The following is an 18816-nucleotide window of genomic DNA, read 5'->3' on the forward strand; positions in this document are numbered from 1 at the left end:
TCTTGTCAGTAAAGTAAGCTATAAAAATTAGGAAATGCACAAAGAACCAAAAAGCTGCAAAGTCAGGCACTCTCAAATTAGGAAATACCAGAATGAGCATTGCCCATGCAACATTAACTCTGCAATAAATGAGGCAGGGATCCTACAGACAACAGACTCCTTCAATACACAGCCCCAGAGCCAAAAATCCTGTGTACTGAATAAGAAAGGGGTCCAGAGGGAAAAAATAATAGGGGATCATGTAAAGTCTGCATCATCATGCAAAGGAACAAGAGGACTAAATTAAGGGTGCCAGGGCAACATTTATTGGGATATTTGCTAACCTGAGCATGCTGAACTTTGTAACCTTTTAATCCTTTTTAAAACCTTGACTTTGTATTTCTTAATTATGTATGGTTTCAGTTATTGAAGAAAGCCAACTTAAGTAACGTTAAATGAAGGGGTTTTTGTTTGTTAATTTCTTTTTTTTTAATAGAAAGAAAATATTTTATATATGTGCTATTTAAACAATGAAGCTCTTACTCAAGTGTTGTTTTCAGTATATATTTTATTGCCATTCTTATCTATGTGAAAATCCCTGTTTCACCACTCAATGCTGTGTTGATCACAGTATAGAATGTAAGTAAATTAAACTGTATTAAAAAACCCTCATTTTATGCAACTTCAGTTTCAGTGAAAATTCTAAGCTCCAATCCTCAATTTGTAAGAAGCAGATAAACAATATCCAAGAAAAAGAGATGGATCTTTGCATATAACTTTCACCTAGCCCTTACTAAGGAAAGTAGCAAACAATTGTCCTTTGAGAAGAAACACTGTACCGTACCACAGTACAAACCCAAATGAGCACAGCAGGAGGCTGTCCTGCTTATCCAAATCTGGTCCTGTTTCATTACAAACTTCCTTTCTGTGATGATGTTCTGGTCATAAGGGGAGAAGCAGTTGTCAAAGGTAGCTGTTGCCATGGCAGCCAGGGGGCTAGTCATTCTCCCCAGGTGTGACAAGGAGCTGGAGGCAGGGAGCGCTGAGTGGTGGATTATCTCTGATGTCACAATGCTACTGCTCAGGCAGCACCAGTGGGCAGCGAATGTGCAGTGTGTGGGGGGGGCGGGGGGGAACAGGCTTTCCCAGTGCTCCTGGTTTCGCCTATTTCCTAAAGAAACCAACAATACAGAATACACATTAATGGTGATTCCACACACCTGATAATTAGTAGCTGCAATTTGATTCAAATTCCCCGTGGCATGTTTCGAAACCAGTGTTCCAAAACAAGGAGAGACCTTGTAAAACAGAAAATGTTAATACTCTGGTGTATTTGTGGTTGTGTTGAAATTGTGAGTTTAAATTTTGGGCATGGTTCCTGTACCTGCTTGCATGCTAGGGAGCTCAGTAGGGCAGCACACAATCAGGGCATAGCAGCAGTCAGTCAGCAGGTACCCAGTGAGCTGTGCCTCTCTGTTATAGTCAGTAGCCTACATTCTCTCTCTCTCTGATTTTTGGGTTCTTACATGTTATTGTTCTGGCTCCTAAGAAAGGTAAGGATTAGCAAGACATTGTGAACTTCCAGCAAGAGTATTTTATGTTTTCTCTAACTTCTCTGCTTGTGTGCCACATAACATAAAAGACACAGTCCTGTAAAAAATGAAATAAAATTCTGAAGCCAAATGTCCTTTTGAAAAAAAAAATTGAACCATTTCATTCTGATAAGGTTGATCTTCCTGAAGCACTTCACTTTTCCTTTCCCTTTCACAGGGAGGAGACTAAATTAGGTTTTCCTAAATCCATGATCGGTTAACTCAAACATTTCCCCTCTTTTTCATGCAATTTGCTCCCTTCTCCCTCCAGCTGCTGCCACCCCCTTTCTGCCCTTACCTAAACACAGTGGAGATTTTATCTTGCTCCCTTGCCCGTAATATAGCTCAGACCCAGGGCAGCGGAGCCAGCTGTGTGGCCTACAGAAGCAGCGGTATCCTAGAGCTGAGAACTGTGCAGGCAGAGGAAGAGGGCAAAAAATAGAGCCACCCCCAGCTACCAGCACCAGCCATCTTAAGGAAAAAGCATCACCCAGGCCATGTTAGAATCACAGAATTGGAAGGGACCTTGAGATGTCATCAAGTCCAGCTCCCTGAGCTCATAGCAGGAGCAAACACCACCAAGAACATCCCTGACAGGTGTTTGTCTAACCTGCTCTGAAAAATCTCCAGTGATGGAGATTCCCCCTAGGCAATTTATTCCAGTGCCTAACCACCCTGACAGTTAGGAAATTTTTTCTAACATCCAACCTAAACCTCCCTTGCTGAAATTTAAGCCCATTGTTTCTTGTCCTATCATCAGAGGTTAAGGAGAATAATTTTTCTCCTTTCTCCTTGTAACAACCTTTTTAAGTATTTGAAAACTGTTAACATGTCCCCTCTCAGTCTTCTCTTTTCCAGACTAAACAAACCTAATTCTTTCTATCTTCCCTCATAGTTCATGTTTTCTTGACCTTTAATCATTTTTGTTGCTCTTCTCTGGACTCTCTCCAATTTGTCCCCATGTTTCCTGAAATGTGGTGCCCAGAACTGGACATGATACTCCACTTGAGGTCTTATCAGAGCTTTGTAGAGTGGAAGCATTACTTCTTGTGGCTTGCTTACAACACTCCTGCTAATGGTGGATTGTCTGTCACTTGAAGTCTTCCCAACTGGATATCTAGCTAAATGATGTGTTAGAGCTAAAATAATAATAATAATAATTAATAATAATTAATAATAAAAATTTGAGCTTGATACAGAAATTATCGGACAAGGTTTTGTTATGCGGGAGGTCAGATTAGATGACCATATTGTCCTCTTCTGGCCTTAAAATGTATGAAAAATCAATTTTTACCCAAAGAGGAGTGGTAAACTCTGCTCTGTGTAGATGCCAAGCCTTACAATTAGTGCTTTACAAAGTTAAAGTTGTTTGATTGCTGTAACTGTGCTCTTTCCATAGTTTAACATAGTTTAACATGTCTGGATTTCTTTTAAGCGTAACTTTGACACTGAATTCACTGACTCCTCCGTATGGAAAGACAGACTTAGCCATTCATTTTCAGTTACACTGCCCCTGAGACCCCTTTTGTGGCTTAGGAAAACAGCGAGAGCTTTCAGTAAAACTAAGCAAAGACTAATAAAGAAACCTACTTAGCACGTGCATCGTTTGGAGGTAAGATAGGCCACCGCGGAGGGCATTTTAATGAGCCCCTCTATGCCTGGCTTGAGACTATAATTGAAGGTGTAACTTACTTCAGAGACTTGATCCCTAAATGCCACAGAAATGAATATATAAGGTTTGTGGTGCCTTAACATGTTTCTTAGGGATGAAGGGTGAGTGAACACTTTCATCCACCAGCAGCTATGATTCAATACCTCTTTCCTTCAGTGAAGGTGGGTTAACTATTTTTCTTCCCTTCTGATTCCTGGACATAATTTTTCATTTTCTCCATTTACTTAGACGTGTGATGTTAGTGTAGTCAACATTTTGGCAACTTGAGACAGACATTGTTTGTTTGTTCATTTTTCTGTCTCAGGATAAATTACAGTGAAAACGGACATGGTTCGTGAAAAAGAGCCTGAAAGTTCCAAATGGATACTAGGTAAGAATCCAGTATTGTACATAGAGATGCATCTGAGTTACACACTTCAGAGATCTGGAATCAGATTCAGATCCAACTTCTGTAACCTTTGATGATTTTCAGATTCTGGGCTTTGGTTACAGCCAATTATAGAGATAAGTCAGGGTTATAAAACTTGTATTTATTGTCGTTGTGTTATCAGTTAGAGATCAGTGCCCCCACTGCACTGGGTTCACCAAAAACACATAGTAAGAGATAGTTCCTGCCCTCAAGAGCTTATAGGCTAACAAACAAGACAGAAGAGGGTGGGTGAAAGGAAGGTTTATTATCCAAATTTAATAAAGAGGGAATTGAGGCAAAGAGGAAGTCGTTGTCTGAAATCACACAGGTATTCTGTAGGAGAGCCAGGACTTAAAGGCCGATCTCAGTCTAATGCCCCTAGCGCCAGTCTGACCATTATCCAGTGTTGTGTATGGATGTGAGTGGGGGTGGGGGAGGGGGAGGACAGACACTTGGATCCAATGGGTTGTGGTGTGGCCGATCTCTCACCATAAGGGGGAAATAACAATAATTATTTGCACTGCGGCAGCTCCAGACATCTTTGTGTTTGTTTGAAAAATGTGACCAGTGGGTAGCATTGGAAAGGCGGTAGATGACATTGCAATAGCAGAGGATCCTCAAGGTGTTGAGAGCCTGTGAAGGGCCTTGGATTGAAAACAAGCTGTTTGTGTGTGATGAAATGGGGAAGGGGGAGCCAGAAGAAAGAAGCAAATGGAGAAAGCCTCACTTTTGAGGTGTTACATAGTTTTGGCTTCATGTCTCTTCAGCCTTCTTTCTTCCTTCTTTCTCTCTTCCTCCCCATTCTTCTCACACTCCTTGTCTACACAGCAACTTCTCTGTTTATCTTATTCTCTCACCTGTGGCTTCCGGCATTCCCTGTATGCTACCTTTTCCAAGCATCCTCCCTCCCTCCTTCAGAGCCTTGCCTTGCACACAGCTTCCCATCGTCGCTTCTGTGCCAACATTATTCCTTCACCGTTTCCTGCCTACCTCATACTCCTGTGTCATGGCGAATGGCCCAGAGAGATGAAGGACCTGGCAGTGTGTACCACTAGTAGGTGTAAGCAGTTGGGACTGGAGACAAGTGGCCAGAAAGCTCCTAGAGCAAGGAAAGCATAGACCGAAGGCACAGTTGCCAATTCTCATGATATTTGGTGCTTCTCTTAAAGCCCCAGCTCCTTCAGCCATGTGATCACTTAAGAATCTCAGATTTTTTTAAGTATGTTTCTAGCCCTCAGAGTTGCTAAGAAAAGCTTGGAAACGTGACCCCCTTTATGGCCCAGAAACATTGTTCCATTGCAATTTGCTGACTGAATGAAATTGAAACATTTCTCGAAGACGGGGCAATTTCACTGCAGCACCACGGAATTGGGGAAACTCTGCCTACATGAGAATCCTGCCTGGTTTCTGCTAGTTCACTTGCCCAGCTCCTTGGCAACTTGCCATGTGATCTGCTAGCAACCAGAGTCCACGGCCTTGGAGCTGCTACACATGCCATTGCCCTATGGGCTGGGTACACCCAAAATTTCCAGGGTCCATGGCTACAGGGATCCATTCCCTTTTTCAGAGACTTTTCAAATACTGGGGGTTTGGTCCTAACCTAATAAATTCTGAAATAACAAAATCTTGCACAAACAAAACCTTTCCCTGCCCCTCTCTCCGGACCACCCTTAGGCATAGGCAGCAAACACAGCTGTGTAGGGCACCTGAAAATTTGGGCCACCCCTGAGTCTTAATATCCACCTACCCGCCTCTTCCTATCCCTGTTGCTGGTGGCTGCTGCAGCCTGGTGAGTCTTCCTCTGGAAGGGATCTAGTTAACTTAAAAGTGAAAAAGCCTCCAGCCTGCCAGACCTATTAGCACAACTTTGAAATTCTTAAAGAGCCATTAAAGTGGTAATGCAACCATTTAATGGGCATTTGCCAGCTCCTGGGTATATACTGTCAGTTTCTGAATTTACTGACAAAAACAGTTGTGCATCACTGTGATATTTACTCAGAACATGTTAGTCTACTGGAGCTATGTTTAAAATCTGCTTTAAAAGTATTTCATCAGTATGTTGCTGAAGATTATAAAATCATAACTCTAAACAAATCGCTGTCATCCTCCTCAGGCTGCCATTGGGCACAGGGTTTAAAAATACTCTTAGGAACCCATATCTCCTAAAGATGGATCTACCCTTTCTAAACCCTTTCTGTATTACTTAAAAAGATCTCAAGATTTTAAGCCAATCACATGATTTTTGGAAGCCTGGTTCCTGGTTTTCAAACACTTGGGATTAGCAACAGGGGATATGTTATGAAGCAGCAGTAACCAAGTGACTGGGACACAACTGAGATGCTGTAGTCATCTAAAAGGGTTATCTGGGAGGAGTCTGAACCCAGAGAACAGGATTCCAAGTACGAGAGCTTTCTAACTTACCCTTAGTGAGCAGACAATATAAAGTAAACTCATAACTCATGCAGGTATATTTCATTGGGGAAAATTTGTAAGAATGTGCTTGAATTTGGAAATTCCCCAAGGGGAACTGGATGCCTAATTCCAATCAATTTTATGGAGACTGGGATGTCAAAATCTCCTAGACAGCTTTGAAAATCCCAGTCCTCATGAAAAGGGAGTGTAAATCAAAAAGTCCATCTCAACTTTTCCCAGACATCACGGTGGCTGGTTTCCAAGAAGATATTCACTACCCACTCTCAAGCCCAGTGGTGTCATTCAGATTTAATTCATGCCATGAAATTTCCTTCTTCCATGCTGCTCACTCTTGTTATCCCGGCAGGTATGGTTTCATGTAGCCCTGTATACATGGCTGAGGGCAATCACAGCATGGTGACCCAGTTCATCCTCCTGGGGTTGACGGATAATGAGGAGCTGCAAATACCCCTCTTTGCGGTGTTTCTGGTGATCTATATTCTTACGCTGGTGGGGAATCTCGGGATGATCATGTTGATCAGGGTTGATCCCCGACTCCATACTCCCATGTACTTCTTCCTCAGTAACCTGTCTGTCATTGACCTCTGCTACTCCACAGTCTTCGCTCCGAGGATGCTGGTGAATTTCTTAGTGGGGAGTAAAAGCATTTCTTACTCTGCCTGCATTGCCCAACACTTCTCCTTCATTGTGTTTGTGACCACAGAAGGATTTCTGCTGGCCGTGATGGCATGCGACCGCTATGTAGCCATCTGTAACCCTCTGCTCTACACTGCTGTTATGTCTAAGAGAGTCTGTTTTCGTCTAGTGGCCGGCTCATATGTAGGGGGGCTCGTGAACTCACTGACCCACACATGTGGCTTGCTGAGGTTGTCATTCTGCGGGCCCAACGTCATCAATCATTACTTTTGTGACACTAACCCATTGCTGAAGCTCGCCTGCTCTGATAACCGCATCAATGAGATTTTGCTCATAATGTTCTCTGTGGTTCTTGCCACGTCCACCCTCCTGATTATCATCATCTCTTATCTGTACATCTTCTTCTCTATCCTGAGGATCCGCTTCGCTGCGGGCAGGCGGAAAGCCTTCTCCACCTGTGCCTCTCATCTGACAGCTGTCACCATGCTCTATGTACCTGTGAGCTTAAGCCACATACAACCCAGTTCCACCTACTCGCTGGAACAGGAGAAAATCTCTGCTGTGTTTTATACCCTGGTGGTCCCCATGCTGAACCCCCTTATTTACAGCCTGAGGAACAAGGAGATTAAGGATGCTCTTAAGAGGGTGGTAGACTGGAAAAACATTCTCAGCTAATTTGTTCACCATGACAATTCCAGTCAATTGAGAAGAACAACTGGAAGAAGGAGAGGAGTATTGTCTATGTGTCACTGCCTTCATTTGTGTATCTCAAATGTTGTACAGGAATTAAATGAACCTCAAAGAACTGATGTAGCATGTGGAAATTACGTTTTACGATTGCTTGAGAGGAACAATGTTACCTAATGTCCTGTCATTATGTGGTTGTTCCAACAGACACCCTTCCTTGTTTCTTGACCATTAATCTATTTGAAATGCTGCCCTGAAAGGTTATCTGAGATTTAAAATAAAATAAAACTTGTTTCTAACTTTAATTTCTTCATGTGTTGCTCTAATTAATACTCAGTATGTAGCTTGCACTATGAGAATTCAATACTTTTGCTCTCTTTAGTGTCTGGGCCTCAAAAGGGCTTTGTGAGCCTGACACAATTAATCTCTATCCCCTTTATAACAGCCCTCAACGGAGTTGAAGACTGTTATTAGGTCCCTTCTTAGTCGTCTTGTCTCAAAACAAGACATGCCCAAATTTTTTAAACCTTTCCTAATAAATCAGATTTTGCAAACCCCTTTTGTCATTTTTGTTTTTCCCCTCTGGACTCTCTCCTATTTGCCCACATCTTTTCTAAAGTGTGACTCCCAAACCTAGACACAGAACTTCAACTGCAGCCTCACCAGTGCCAAGTACAGCCAAACAGTTACTGCCCTGGTCTTACATACAACACTCATGGTAACACACCCCAGACAGCCTTTTTCACAACTGCATCTCATTGTTGGCTGATACTCAACTTGTGATCCACTTGAACTCTCAGATCCATCTCAGCTGCACTTCTCCCTAGCCGGTTATTCCCCACATTGTATCTGTGCATTTGATTTTTCCTTCCAGAGTGAAGTACTTTGCACTTGTCTTTATATTTATCACATCTATACTCAGAGCAGTCCTATATACATCTATTCTCAACAGTGTTATCATATATACTTAGGCTTGGAATGAATAGACTTTTCTCAAAAAATGTTGGTAAATGTTGATTTCAGCACAAGCACACAAACCAATGAAAAAAATATTGCCTTCAATAATTGAAATGTACAGCTAGGCAAGAGTAAGAAAAATTGCAGCTTGAGAATGTACTAGAGTTTGATTTAAGGATATTTATTTTGACATGTGATGTTGACAATTTGTGTTTTAACAGTTATAAAGCTTTAACTTTTTTGAATCTCAGTGTTGGCTGTCATTAAAAAAATTATGTCTGACCTCCCATTGCCTGATCTCCCATAATTTCTTGCGACTGTAAAGGTTTGAACATTTAAAACAAAAAGACTTAAAAATAAACATTGATATTATCAATTAAAATTATAAAAATTATTTTAAAAAATAAAATTCTGAACAAGGCTCTCTGTACTTTTTATACAGCTTTATTCTCAATCATCTTTCTGTCACCTTATTCTGTTCTCCATCTGTACCTCTTGTCTCTTATTTTAAGCTTGCATTACGAGCTCCTTTGGCCAGAGGTTGTCTTTTTGTTATATGTTTGTACAGCACCTAACAGAAGGGGGTTGGGATTAAGCCTAATTCTAATGAATTAATTAAGTACTATCAATAATAATGCTCATGTAATGTTACTCCCACCAATGCCGTATATTTCAGAGGGGTAGCTGGGTTAGTCTGTTTCAGCAAAGACAATGAGGAGTCCTGTGGCACCTTAAAGACTAACAAATTTATTTGGGCAGAAGCTGTCGTGGGCTATAACACACTTCTGGGTTCCAGCTCATGATAGCTTATGCCCAAATAAATTTGTTAGTCTTTAAGGTGCCACAGGACTCCTCGTTATCAATGCCATATAGTGATTTTATAGGTTTACTAACAGCAATGCTATAAATTGATCGTATATTTTAAGGACTAGACGGGACAATGAGATCATTTAGTCCAACTGTATAACTCAGGTCACACTTTGATACAGTTACCCTCTGTATTAAGCCCATTAACTTGTGTTTTATTAAGTGTGTCTTCCAGAGAGCCATCGGGTCTTGATTTCACAGCATCTCTAGCTGGAGAATCCACCACTTCCCATGGTAGTTCATTCCAGCGGTTAACCACCCTCACTGTTGAAAATGTGAGTGTCATGACTAAATTGAATTGGGATAGTTTTATTCTGAGCAACATGACATATTGTTCAGTAGAACTGGGGGTGGGGGGAAATTGGGCTAAAATACTTGTTTTTCTGAGCAACGCAGATTTGGGTTTGCTGAAATAATTTATGAATTTGTATCAAATGAGCTGAATTATTTTGCTTTGAACTAAAACCTCAGAAAAATCAAAAAGGTCTAAATAGTTTAAGTTTCCCATTTAAAAGACTGTTTCAAAATTTACTTTCATTTTATGAAAAAATATAACAATTGGAAAAACAGCAACTGATCAAACAAAACATTTCATTCAACTTGTCAGTCAGCCAAAAACTTGGAAAAAAAATCAATTAGGTTCAATCAGAAACTAATTTTTTTCATTTATGTTTCAGAAGAGCCAGCAAACCAAGAAGTCAGGTATTCACACAGCTCTTTTGATCATACATTTTGTTTCTCATCATTGCTATCTACTGATTAGCCCTATTCTCACCAGTGATACAATTCTACTGCTTTAGGGCTGGTCAACATGGGAAACTGACTCCGCAGTAACTGACTCTAATGTAACTCCCTATGTGGCCACTTTTCTTTGTCCAGTTTAGTTTAATCCAGTGGATTAAGAGGGTCCATACCAGGAGCTATTCCAGAATAGCTCTAGTGCCTTACATTCACCTATTACCTTGCTCAGGAATAACTTCCCAGTGCAGACAAGCCCCTGTTCTCACCAACACTGATTTGGAGCTGTCCTTTCGCCCCTCCATGCAGAGGTGGGACACTGAACAGCAAGGTTTATCAGTGGGGAAATGAATTTATTTGATGTTTTTCCCATCCCGAAGAACCCAATACAATTTTACAAACATTCTGGTATAGCTGAATCTGCATTTTTCTCTGAAAAAAAGTTTCAGCCAAAGAATTTTACCCAGCTGTCGTTAGGATACTTTCTACTCCATGGAAATGCCTTACATTTAAGCTCTGCTCGGTAGACTTGAGCCAAGGGATAATAGGGTTTAGCCCATGGTGAGTAATAGTGAGAGGACAGAAACCACAGAAGAACACTCAGATGCAGCTTCCTCCAGGGTTCAAGAGTTGACCCGCTACCCAACCTCATTCATGGGTTTTTTTTTTTAATCTTGTATTAATACAGTTTCAATGAAAAATATCAGAGCACAATATTGGATCAATGCTACCGTACAAAGGTGATTTTATCTTTCTCAGCTGATAAATGTCTACCTTCTTGACACCTTAACATCAGAAAAAAAAAAACTTTAAATAAATCTTCAGCTAGTACAAGTCCTTCTGCACTAGTGTGAGTCTGTGGTCACAAAGTTTGCCACGGAATTCACCCTGTTGCTTCCAGAATGGTGGCCCAGAATCTCCACTTTCATTAAATAGGCCTCAGGTGTCCAGCCCTTTGTGGAACTGACCTTCAATGCATAGCCAATGCAGTGCCATCTGCTTGTGTCTGCAGGCTGCCTAAAACAATAGCTCTGAGAAGTATTAACAGTCCCATTCATCTTAATCAGAGCTCTGGGGTGTCCTTGTGTGTGGGGTTTCCCCTTCCAGGATGCCATAGAGCAGCCAGGCACTTCACATTTTGTTTCCTGTCACCTTGCCCAGCTAGCACAAGGAGGAGTTAATTGGACCAGGCAGCCTGAGTTGCTCCAGGTAGGAGGGAGCCTGGTCCCATGTCCAACTTGCAGCTAGGGAGCATAGGGAATGACAAGTACATTGCGGCGGCTCAGGCCGAGGGGAGTCAGAATGCGTGTGAAGGATTCACTCTTGGTCCTTTCTTGGCTTCTGTTTAATTGTACGTTTCACTTTTCCCCTGTAAAGGAGGAGATCATGGGTGGAAGAAATGGCAGAGGGAAATCACATCGCGGTTACAGAGTTCCTTTTCCAGGGGTTCATGGATCTTCCGGAGCTTCAGGTCCCCCTCTTTGTGTTGTTCCCAATGATCTATGTTATCACCCTGGCGGGGAATCTAGGGTTGATAGTCTTGATCAGGTTCAACTCCGGACTCCACACCTCCAGGTACTATTTCCTCAGCAGTTTGTCTCTTGCCGACGTCGGTAATGCCTCGGTTGCTGATGACTTTTGGGGTTCAGGGCAAACCCATTTCTCTCGCCGCATGCACAGCACAGGTTTCCTTTGTCTGTAACTTTCTGACCAAGGAAGCTTTGCCTGGTGGCAGTAATGGCATCTGATCACTTCCTAGCCCTCGGTAGCCCCTTGCTCTAGAGCCTCATCATGTCAACGAGACTGTGTGTGTTACTAGCGGTTGCTTCCTACATATGTGGCTTTGTGAACGCGGTTCTTCAGACTCCATTTATAATTTGCCCTGTCCTTCTGTGACTCCAATGTCATCCACCATTTCTTCTGTGACATCCCCCCAATCCTTAAGCTGTCCTGCTCCGACACCCACAACGCTAACACAGTGTATTTCACCTTGTCCACTATAGTGGTCATGACTACGATTCTCATTGTACTATTCTCCTACATGTACATCCTCATTGCCATCCTGAAGATCCACTCTGCCAAGGGCAGAAGCAAAACGTTCTCCACCTGCGCCTCCCACCTGATGGCCGTAACAAGTTTCTACGGGACTGTGATCTTCATGTATTTACAACCCAGTTGCGACTACACCACAGACCCAAACAAGATCATCTCTGTGTTTTATATACTCATAATTATCATGCTGAATCCCCTGATCTACAGCTTGAGGAACAAGGAGATGAAGGATGCCTTTAGAAGGATGATAAACAGGAAGGTTTTGTTAGGATATAGATATTCAGGCCTGTCTGTAAAGGCCTATACTCTAAGAATTTAGGTGTATTCTTATCACTTGGCTAGTGATAGAGGTATAAAAGAAAGAAAGAATCAAAACCACTGTCTGCCAGTGTAAGGGCCTTCTCTTACTGTGACAGTTTGTGGCCCTGTGCTTAGGCTCAGGCCTTTGGCTAAGCAGCAGAGGCAGCCATAAGCTGGGAAGCGAACGGTCACATCCTCACATTCCAAACTAGTCAGATTGAAATAAGGTGCTATTGGGCTGTTAGGCACTATCAGGACAGGATTGTATTCCTATCACCTCCAGAGAAAGGGAAGTGCCTAGAAAATGTAAAAGGAAACTTAGTTTGATAGCATCCTGTCTGGCAAGAACTCACTTATCAATAGCTGGGATGTGAAATCCTCACTTCTGTATTGTTTTGTCATTATAGTTCCCACTTTGCTGTTGTTTGTCTGTATAATCTCTGTCTGGTTCTGTGATTGTTCCTGTCTGCTGTATAATTAATTTTGCTGGGTGTAAACTAATTGAGGTGGTGGGATATAACTGGTTACATAATCATGTTACAATATGTTAGGATTGGTTAGTTAAATTTCAGGAAAATGATTGGTTAAGGTATAGCTAAGCAGAACTCAAGTTTTACTATATAATCTGTACTCAATGAGGAAGTGACTGGGTGTGGGAGGGGGTGGGCATGTGGGTGTGTGAGATGGGAACAGGGAATGGGGGTAAGAAAATTGGAATCATGTTTTGCTAAAGGGGGAGATGGGAACAGGGAATGGGGGTAAGAAAATTGGAATCATGTTTTGCTAAAGGGGGAAATGGGAACAGGGAATGGGAGTAAGGAAGTTGGAATCATGTTTGGCTAAGGGTAGGAATGGGAACAGGGACACAGGTGTAAGGCTCTGTGGTGTCAGAGCTGGGAAGGAGGATACTAAGGAAGGAAACTGGAATCATGCTTGCTGGAAGTTCACCCCAATAAACATCGAATTGTTTGCACCTTTGGACTTCGGGTATTGTTGCTCTCTGTTCATGCGAGAAGGACCAGGGAAGTAAGTGGGTGAAGGAATAAGCCCCCTAACAGGTTTGTTCTCAGTTAATATAATTATTGGGATTTGTGCTTATCAATAAACAAGTGATGAATTAATAGTGAATTCTCTGTGTCATAGCTCTGATTTCTTTGTTTTAACTGTATTCTGTGGCTTGTTCGAAAAAAAAAAAAAGGAATCCAAGACTGTTAATCTTGGAAATTCAGTTTCCCATGTTCAGGAATGACTGCGAGGCTGCAAAGAATACAGACGCTCCCCGACTTATGCAAGCATTCCGTTCCAGAATGCGCCGTGTACCTCGAGTTTTGCGTAAGTCGGAAACGTATCTCCGACCATTACGTGCAAAAAACCCCCCAAAAAACTCCTATTTCTAGTTTATGGAACTTTTTCCATAATCTCGGATTTGCGTAACTCGGGGAGAATCTGTGCACTATTGTAAGGGAACATTTGTCACAGTTCCCCTCTGACTCCCTTTGCTGGATATGCACCGACTTGTGTTGAGGGGAATCCCATCTTGGATCCCCAGTTGTTTTAAGGTGCCAGAGATTGAATGGAGCCAGTCACTGCTGCAGTCTTGGGGTTCCTAGGCACACAATAGGGTGCAGGCCCTCTGCCTAGTGCCCTTTCTGGAGAGCTAGAACCTGCTATCTAGCTGCCCAGTCCCTGGGCTCAGGGATGACTTTTCAGACTCTGTCATAGCTTAAACACCCCCTGTCCTAGAAACAGTGTGAGCCTTCTGGGTTACAGCTGAACTCTCCCATAGGGCCACACAGTATGTGTAAAGAATATAACACACAGAGAGAGACACTCTTAACAGGAATCTAACACAGCAGAGCGAACACTTCACCAGTAAAGCACAAGCTCATTTAGAAAAGGACACACATCCTAACTTCAATGGGCCTCACTAGCTCATCCTTTCCTTGGGAGTCCCCTTGTTTATACATCTACGTTCAGAAAGACTGCTCCTCTCCCTCCTCATCTAGCTCCTACATGCAGCTCCTCTCAGTTTGATGCTCAGTTTGAGCATGGCCAGGTAGAGCCCAAATTCAGCAGCTTTTGCCCTTGTATAACCATCTTACTCTCTGTCAGGTGACCTCATGATCAGCCACTGCGGATGGCCAGATACCCCTACCAGGCAACCACTGCTTCCCGCACACCCGCCCCGCCCGCATCAACAGAATGTTTAGATGGGAAATTTTCAACCACCCCCAGCCAGGAACAGATTCAAAGCTCATTGAAGCCAATGAAAAGACTCCGATTGACTTCAGTCAATATTTGGCTCAGTCTGCAGGAGTTTAAGTAGGGATATTCAAAAGGCACCAAACTCCCATTCCAGGGAGTTGTCCAGGGAACTGGATGTCTTACTGCTCATTGAAAATGTGTATTTGCTCATGGGCAGTTGTTGATTGCACTGTGGGATTCCAATCCTGGACCGGTATTAAAGTGTTGAAAGGAAAATAGCATTGGCAGCCAAATGACTTTGGCCCACACACGTATTGCCAGTTTAAGAACATCACGATGTTAATCAACAGAGTAACTTTGATGTCTTTTTATGTTATGACACTATAGCTTCATTCCATTTTGCACATATATGGAAAAATCATAAGTAGTATTCCTAGGAGCACAAGAAGTGGATTTAAGTGATTGATGATTCAGAGAAAACTTCCCTGGACTAACCAGAGCAGATGAATATTCAAATGTCAGTGTGTGAGCAAGCTTGCTAGTGCTATGAATATTGGTAGCCCCATTACACTAGTACTTCATAATGGGTACTAGTACATCACAATCGTACATCTTTATAAATTGATTGGACTACATGTATCCTTTATCTGTCCCCACATCATACTCGCAAGTCAATGGAGTTACTTCTGGGATGAATCTGTCTCAGGGTTTACAAAGTCCAAAGAAAGCCAAACAAAGCAGACCCTTGATATAATTTCATGATCACCAGAGAAACTCTTTCATGGGTTGGAGAGAAGATAAAGAAGTAAATTGAAGCACTCCCATAAAAATGTTCAGGACTGAGATCTATGGTGCTGAACTAATATGCACTGGAGAGACTCCATTGAGCCCAATGGTCAATGGCTCTGGTCCTTAATGAATGACAAGGGGGCTGGTATAGTTTTTTCAGATTGATTTGAATGAGAAGAGGCAGCTATTTTTTTTTATACACAGCCGTTCTCTGGTAGAAGGTGCCACTGTACAAATTGTCTTGGCAAATTGTCTTAACTTCAGTTACACTACAAATAGGTTTACTTCTTCATTACTCTGGCAGAGCAAGTGTTAATATTGACATTATTTCTGTATCATGACTCATATGTTGTTTTCCTAACCATTCCCAATACGTTTTCTTGCCTAATTAGATAATGACAGAATTGCTCAAAAAACAATGTTTTAATGAGGCCCACAGCAGCTTATTATAATCCATAATAATGGATGCTGTCTACAAAGTTCTCCAAACTTTGGAGAATTATGTCAATATAAACATTACTGGCATAACCAGTGCTGGACAATAGCATTTACTTTTTCCCTTTTTTTCCCCTTTCAATATCTTCACTTTCAGGCCAAAGTCATCTCTGGCATCATTCTTTTACTCCAGGGCTATATTTGGCCCATTGTGTCCAAAGCCATGACAAATCAAACCAGGTCACTGCAGGCGTGAGTCTATGATCCTTGCTCACATTGACTAGCACTTACTGATAGCAGGAGCCCCAATGAGATCAAGTTAAACTCAGTGCAAGTAAAGCAAGATCGGCTTAGGTTCCAAATAAACTAAAAATTTTAATGTGCACAAGACAGACAAGAGGGGGCTTTATCCCATACGTAACAACATGTTAGGGCATCTCAAAACTATAGGCTTGATTCTGATGTCCTTACACTGAATAGCCCCTTACTGTGAGAGTGGTCTCATGGACTCCCACCTGCTGAAAAAGTGTGGGTAAGGGGATAAAAATCTGCCATTAAAAAGCCACAAAACTATGTTAGGGAAATAAGCAGACTCTCTTATTTAATCTGGAAGAAACAGTGCAATCCTCAGAATGTTTTACGTCAATGCAACATAAATACAAATCAGTATTGAAACTGATGGTGAAGTGAAATACAATTGGCCAGATTCTAAGCTAGTGCAAATCAGCATCACCCCATTGATGCTAAAGGGGCAGAAACCCCAGCTAATGTAACTTGATGGAGTGCCACTTAAATTAATGTGGCTATATCTGCAGTGGGTGTAAATCATCTTTGCCCATTGAAATCAATTCCATATGGCTAAATTGAGTGGAAATCCATCAACCTCAACAAAAACCTCACAGATACAGATTGAAATCAATGGCGCTCCAGCTCCAGTTGGTGTAAGCTAGCGTCACTACATTGCAATCAATGGGGCCAGATCCCCAGCAGGTGAAAATCAGCATTAGATCCATTGGTGTTAATGCGTGAGACCCCAAAGTAAATAGGTGGAGCGCTACTGAACGCATTGGGCCAGAACCATAACTAGTCAAAATTGGTGTCATTCCATTGAAGTCAGTGGGGCTACACACATTTATACAAGAAAAGGATCTGGCGCTTATGACCATAGGATTTCCCAAGGCACATAAATGACTTACGGGCAAAAGCCCCTTATTGGGGCAGCAGTCTGGCTTGTTCTATCCAGTTGGCAGATCATGTCCTTAACTTGTAACCTGGTGTAGATATGTAACCCACACACCGCCTGGGTGTGGTGCTCTGTCCCATCTGCTGGCACTGAGACCACTCACAGAGAGTTTAATGAGTCTACCCTACATCCTTAGTCAAGAGCCATGTGGCTTTTAGCTCATGTGGTAGAGGCTCATGTACTAAGCTGCAGAGGTCCCATATTCAATCCCGCCCGCCGAAGACTGGGGCCTGTCGGTGTTACAGATGCACATCAAATTATCCACCCACAGGGGCAAGTGTGAATTGTCTGATGTTCATAGCTTCCCGACATTAACCTTAATCCTAACCATACCCCTGCAGAGTTTGGGGAAGTTCTGGGGCAGACTCTTGTTCCATGACTGAACTAACCTGTAGAAGCTACCAGTTCCCCTCGGTCTCATAGAAACATGGGGATTGCTAGACAGGATCAGACACAAGGTCTATCTAGTCCAATAGCCTGTCTATGACAGTGGCTTATACCAGATACTTCTAAGGAAAGCGGAAGAAGATCATAGTAGGCAGATATGGGATAATCTTCTCCCAACATTAGGTCATTGGAGAATGAAAATAGTGGTATATTAGGTGATGGTCTGTTTCCATCTTGGCATTTTGTCAGAGGCCCATGCAGTGGTTATTCTGACATTGTTTAACCAGTTCTCCCTAAGAATCATCTGCACTGTCAACTTTGTCCACAACCCTCCCTGACTTTGTATAGGTCCATATCTGAGTCTGCACTGGGATCAGAGTGAACTTCACATGATCTATGAGTTTGATGGAAATATTTTCCACATACCAGGCCCTGAGTTCTCTCTCTGATCCCACAGGATTGACATGTACTGTTCTCTGCAGTCCTAGCCTCAAAATTCTGTCACGGTAGTGCTAGAATTGAGATTGTGTGATCTTAGCACACCTGGAGTTGAGCACAGTCTAACAAAAGAGAATATAAAATAGATGGGCCTGTATATTTAACAGTGTACTCTATTGAGATGAAATTTCAGAATAGCTCTGGTATTTGTATGATTTCAGCATCCTTTTACCTGAGTTTCAATCGACAGAGGGCACCCAACCTAAAGCACTAATGGTAATTGTAATTCACCTTTAAATCAAGAATAAGAGGCCTGTGATTTACAAACAGAATCTCTTGAGGTCTAGCCTTACTGAGTACAACAAACTGAAGACGCCCTCTAAGTAGAATGCTGGAAGTGTGCTACTCCCATAATAGCCCAGTGGTCGGTGGATTGAAACCAGGGTCAGCTAGCCCTGGCCTGTTTATTATTTACGGGTATAAAATGGCCATGACTAAAGTTAGTCTGGAAAGTGGAAGAAAGTTTCTAACCATCAGAGAAGGGAGGTTCAGGAACAGCCTCCCACTCGAATTAGTGGAGTTATACAACGATTTAAAGTGGAGCTGAATAAGTTTATGAATGGGATTATATCACGTTGCTGCCTGCAACAGCAATAGACTGGACTCAATGACCTCGGCGGGTCACTTCCTGTCCTATGTTGCTCTTGGGATTGCCAATATTAACAAGCCTGCGTTGTGCACAATCATTTTTGTGCAATTCAAAGAAATGGTGCAATCTGAGAAATCAGGATGGTGACCCAGAGAACTTGCCCCCTCTCTCACAGCTGTTTATTGATTTTTAAAAAAATCAGTAACTACATTTATTGAGAAAATATCTTCCTGTATATCATCCTTCTAAAGGCGTCCTTCACTCCATGTTTCTAAGGCTGTAGATCAGAGGGTTCAGCATTGGGAACACAGAGATGACATTGTTTTGGTCCAAGGTGTAGCCAAAACT

The 18816-nt window shown here is 42.3% G+C and overlaps 1 protein-coding gene and 1 pseudogene across 1 annotated transcript; both read left to right on the forward strand.

Moving 5' to 3' along the window:
• The first annotated feature begins 6457 nt into the window (after window positions 1-6457).
• Window positions 6458-7396, forward strand: LOC142072290 (olfactory receptor 5J3-like). Its single transcript, XM_075128986.1, has one exon. It carries the CDS (start codon window positions 6458-6460, stop codon window positions 7394-7396), a length of 939 nt encoding a protein of 312 aa, XP_074985087.1.
• Window positions 7397-11369: 3973 nt separating this feature from the next.
• LOC142072291 (olfactory receptor 5AR1-like) lies at window positions 11370-13401 on the forward strand (annotated as a pseudogene).
• Window positions 13402-18816: the final 5415 nt, after the last annotated feature.

This window comes from Caretta caretta, chromosome 6 (assembly GCF_965140235.1).
Source record: "Caretta caretta isolate rCarCar2 chromosome 6, rCarCar1.hap1, whole genome shotgun sequence".
Classification (NCBI taxonomy): domain Eukaryota; kingdom Metazoa; phylum Chordata; order Testudines; family Cheloniidae; genus Caretta; species Caretta caretta.

What these genes read in the sequence shown, in the direction of transcription:
- LOC142072290 (XM_075128986.1), top strand. Translation starts at nt 6,458, where the DNA reads ATGGCTGAGGGCAATCACAGCATGGTGACCCAGTTCATCCTCCTGGGG.